The sequence below is a fragment of the Parasteatoda tepidariorum genome, chromosome 1, assembly GCF_043381705.1.
Source record: "Parasteatoda tepidariorum isolate YZ-2023 chromosome 1, CAS_Ptep_4.0, whole genome shotgun sequence".
NCBI classification, from domain to species: domain Eukaryota; kingdom Metazoa; phylum Arthropoda; class Arachnida; order Araneae; family Theridiidae; genus Parasteatoda; species Parasteatoda tepidariorum.
In genome coordinates this window covers 8,519,545-8,524,661 of record NC_092204.1, presented here as the reverse complement: position 1 = coordinate 8,524,661, position 5,117 = coordinate 8,519,545, and the positions used below count along the sequence as shown (strand labels likewise).

The following is a 5,117-nucleotide window of genomic DNA, read 5'->3' as shown; positions in this document are numbered from 1 at the left end:
AATGACACTATATCAGGAAAAAAATATCTGAACTCAGCTTTTTTTTTTCTTTCTATTTTTGGCATATTAAGGTAATTTCTTTTTAATATAGCCTCAAGCTTTAGAAATATAGAAATTTCCATCAATAAACTATAATGTAGATTAGAATTCCATGCTTTTTTAATCAAAAGGTTAACATTTGCTTTTTTTCTTTTTGAAAAAAAATCATGTTTATTTACTTTCTATAGCTATGCAAGTCTATATTAAGACAGCATTAAATATTTACTTTAATCTGTACTTTCAATGTTAAGAATCAAAATATTTTTAAACATGTAATTTCAAATGTGTTTAACACACACCAAGAAAGAAAGTAATTTCGTTAACTAAAATTAATTAATGCAGCAATTTATTTAAAGTAAATTTTAAAACTAAGAAAATAAAATAATAAAAGTATCAATAATTCAAAGCACTGTTTTTTACCTTTTAAAATCAAAATAATATATATATAAAAATCAATTGATTTAAATCAACGAACCCTGCTGTCATGTAAAAAAAAAAAACACTTTTTGACGGCAAAAACTCAACACGGGGTACCGCTAAACGGTAGTAAATTTAACCTGGACAGATCCCTGTATTAGCATGTGTAAGTACTATAACAAAAAACAGCATCAAAAATAATTTCATAATAATGCTTGGTTAACAAACAAGGAAATTATTGTGCAATTTATGAATTTAATAAATAAAGAACTCTTTAAGTAGTCAAATAACCATATACTAAATTTATGAAAGATAGCAGTTTAAGAACAGAATTAGGGGGAAAAATCGAAAAAAAAATATTGGAAATATTTAGAGAAGTATTACTTTTAAAAACATTATTTCCTTCATACAATATCATTTAATATTTAAAAGTTAGGGAACATTGCTCATTGACTTGACAAAACAAAATTGTAATGATCAATTTAGTATTTAAGTATGTTTCTGAACTATATTTGGCTGCCGTCATAAACTGAGATTGATCATTAATTAAAATAGAAATAATGATAAACAATTAAAGAAACACTAAATATGAGTCTTAAATTGTCTGGTTATTTAATTTATATATGAATTAAAATAAAATTTAAAGAAACATGAAAATGATTCCAATTTTTTTAAATGAGCTTTCCATAATAATAAAATAAATAAATATTAAGATAAACAATGATTTATGTACAGAAAGAATATGACTTACCATATAATGTATACGACTTACCATATAAAGTCTTATAAGGAGTCGTAGGTGTGAGTGATAAAGATAGAATGTGCTTTTTCTTGTGAACCGACAAATGATCTTCATTTGTAAAACTCTGGAGAAAAGAAAAAAAAAGAAAAATTTTAATTCTACAAATATATAAAACTAGAAATTTTTATGACACAAAACAGTTAACATAATTAAAAACAAAAATCTTTCAATTTTTATTAAAAGATAGTATTTTATTACAAGCAAGCTAGAACATATTCGTTTATAATTTAGATACATTATAAGAGCAATGTTAGAATTTGGTACAAATTTAATATGGCTAGAACTTCAGATTGAAATCTATTAATATTGCTGTATAATATTGTTCTAGTTAATACTTTATATCATTAACTATTATATATTATAATTATTAATACTGCAATAACATCAAAATAAACTTGTATAAGGCAGCAAAATCAAAAAGGAATTTATAAATGAACAAAGTAAACCAATTGCCACTAACCATCGAACCTATTATTTATTATAATTATTAATACTGCAATAACATCAAAATAAACTTGTATAAGGCAGCAAAATAAAAAAGGAATTTATAAATGAACAAAGTAAAACCAATTGCCACTAACCATCGAACAATCTTCATTTGGACACTCGAAAGGCTTTTTTATTACCTCCATCCTTCAAGGAACTAGTAATAGTAATACAGTGAAACAAAAAATTAATTTATGTTAAAATTAATTTGAAATCAGTAAGACAAAAGAATTTTAAAGCAAAAGAAAAAGTTTAAGAATATAAGAAACTTGTTTATTTCAAACTTTATTTTAGTTTTCAATCATTTGTGTGTTATATATTATTTTTACCTACACTAGATATAAAAAAAAATAAGGAATTGTAATTAGATATTTAATAGTAAATTGTTGTTTCTTGAACTGGCTATCACAACTGGCTTTTAAAAATCCCGACTTTTTTTATAAATCATTCGCAATTGAGACACAATTATCAACTTGTCTTAAAAAGTTAATGTGTTGGTGTATTTCTAAAATGGATTCACGCAAAACATTGCTACTTTTAAGTTTATTTACTATTAGTAAATTAGTGGAATGAACAATAATTAAAGCACAAGACTTTAATTATTAGAGACTAATGCCAACAAATACATTTAGTAGAAACCTTCGATATCATCCAATAATATAATAAGATTAGCTTTAACAATTTCTATATTGATATCCAACTAAATTCAGACAAATATTTTGAGCATTATAGTATCCTTTCATTTTTAATAAAGTAAGAGTTAATACTTTAAAACTGAATTCAATGTAAATACAGTCTCCACTACAATTTCTTCTGTGATCATTTCAAACATAAATAACGCATAAATGTTGAATTTAAATCTTAAAAAAATCATGGCCTAGTAAAAATGATATTTTTTATGAACAATAAATTCCTTTTAAAATTTTGTTTTTCATTTCATTGAAATTAAATAAATTGAATTAAGAAGTTAAATTGTTATAATAAAAGGTACCCTGATAAGGTTTCTTTAAATTTATTTTGTTTTTCTTAAAATTTAATGTCATCGCGAATATTTAACCGACATTTACAGGCTTGCATTGACAAGCTAAATCCACCTATCCCCAAACAGGGCCCCCAAGTGTAATTTAACATATTTTCAATCAAATTGAATTTATAAATACTTTAAAGTATTGTTTTAGAAGTATTGTTGTTTATTGTGAACAGGCGGCCATGAAAACATGACTTCTGTCATTAGTTCAATAAGTTCCACATACATACGATTATAGTAAACAGAGTTGCTATTGCGTAATTGTTGTCAAACTGTTTAACGCATCAAATCGACTAGCATGTTTAACACTGATGCAATGTTCCAAAAAGCTAAGAATGTTAGATATATTTTTGGCATAAAAAAGACTCATTTAATCTTGAAATAAAAATAAATTAGAAATTAAGAATTAATTATAGCGGACCTATTAAGAACGAAACTAAGATAGAATTCGCCCTTAATAAACAATGCAATTATGAAATCTGGTCGTATTTATCATAGCACTATTCGAATACTGTTCAATAACTGAAGATTAAATTCTTTATATATACCTTTTCTTACTGCTTTAATCAACTTTCCAAACGTCAAAATTAGTGATGCAATAAATTTTAGCAATCCCGAAAATCGTTAAACCCATTGCCACAAAACTTACGTAGAATGTTTTAGTTTATTACCGTTTGGTTGGTAAAAGGGTCATTTCTGTTAAAGAGCCATTCACGCTGTATGAAGAAAAAAAAATGTATCGAAAATTCGAAAGTATGCAGTTTCTTCCTAATTTTGCAAGGGCGTGTTTTTGCGTAAATTGTGAACCTTCTGTAATACAAATGTTTTTAGCCAAGTAATCACACACTACTTAAGGGTCAATTCTCACTGCAAGAAATTCTCATATCTCCTCTGTCTTAAAAGAGTAAAAACCTGTTCCAATCAGGCTCTAATTTTTCTCTTGACGGTGATCGGAGGTGCGAGAATCACGTGCAATGAGGAATACGGTTTCTAAGGGATCAGTTTCCCTGAACGTAAAAAAATTGCATACCCGATCACAGCTGAAAAAAATGGAGAAAAATATGAGTGAGTTTTTAGCGGGAAAATACTTTTTGGTCATCAGGCTTTCATTCTACCTTGACGGCGAGTGAAAGTACATGAACCGCATTAAAGGGACATTTTACACCGAATGCTATTATGGCAGCTCCAATCGCCATCAAGAGAAAAAAGGAACCAGATAGGGGAGTTTTTGTTTACTAATTGCTAATTTAATTGTAGCTTTAACTCCAGGCTGCTCAGAATGCTGTGATTTTTTTTGGTGTGTAAGGGTGAATAACATTTGTTGAAATCTCACGATAAAGATAGGTTGCTCTCTCTGGCATTTGAAGTTTTAAGCTGATACTAGAATGCAACGATTCTTTTAATTCAGGATTATTTGTTTGAACATCAGCTATATCAGAATAATTGAACCATTTTATGTAGAAAGATTCTGTAGCAAGGAAGGACATCGGCCGCAATATTTTCTGAGTCACTGACGTGGTGTGCATGTTACTTGAAAATTGCGCTGTGAAATTTAGCTGATTAATTGGTCTGGGTGAGAGATTGTGAACAAAAGTATGTATTAGCGGTTTTCAATCTGGGTAAATCATGAAATCACTACCCTCTAAAGGTGTAGGGAAAATATTTAATAGCTGAGAAAATCGCCAACAGAGTGATCAAATACGCTATATTTCTATTCGGCTGGACTGAGTGTTCTTGAGAAGAAGTCTAAAGATTGACAGCTGTTAATTGTAAGTTGATGAACACATGCTCCTTAAATCGAATTGAAGGCATTAGTTTTTAATGCTAATGATACTTTAGGATATGGATGGGCTAAATGCGTGACAATGGCGGCTTGCGATTCTCAACTGCTTCTTTCGTTTAGGTAGGCCAAATTAATTGAGCTTTATTGTTTTTTATTCCAGGACCCAGCATGTTATGTAAAGGAAATTGTTTTTTTGCTGCTTTGTGTATAAACCATTAATAAAAATTTAGTACTCCAAGAAATAGGCGTAATTCAATAACATTAGTTGGTTTATGCAAATTTTCTATGGCTGCAATATTTTTACGGGTTATGACTTTGTATCAGCTAAATGCACCCAAAACTTTACTTTTTTCTGTCAGAAAAGCGCATATATATATATATATATATATATGTATATATATATGTATATATATATATATAAACACAACGAAGGATAATAAAATAAAATAAAATAGAGAAACTTTTTAATGGGAAAACGTAAAGGTTTCCATCAGGACGCATTCCCTTAGGACGATATAAATGCGATATTTCCAAATGAAGATATAATTTTCCTAAGATAAAAA

At 27.9% G+C, this 5,117-nt stretch overlaps 1 protein-coding gene across 4 annotated transcripts in view; it reads right to left on the bottom strand.

Annotated features, from left to right (window-relative positions):
- Positions 1–3,440, bottom strand: part of LOC107440184 (cyclic AMP-dependent transcription factor ATF-7) — a 36,940-nt gene extending 33,500 nt beyond the window's left edge. The window contains exons 1-3 of one of the 4 annotated variants that reach the window (XM_016053032.3): positions 3,320–3,440; positions 1,840–1,901; positions 1,208–1,322 (exon numbers count right to left, since the gene is read on the bottom strand). In XM_016053032.3, the coding sequence (XP_015908518.1) occupies positions 1,208–1,322; positions 1,840–1,890 (166 nt within the window). In that variant the 5' untranslated portion in view covers positions 1,891–1,901; positions 3,320–3,440. Of the gene's footprint in view, positions 1–1,207; positions 1,323–1,839; positions 1,902–3,001; positions 3,027–3,192 lie in introns of those variants that run through there. The other 3 variants (XM_016053036.3, XM_016053034.4, XM_043041199.2) reach the window with 3 other exon arrangements.
- Between the last annotated feature and the right edge of the window lie 1,677 nt (positions 3,441–5,117).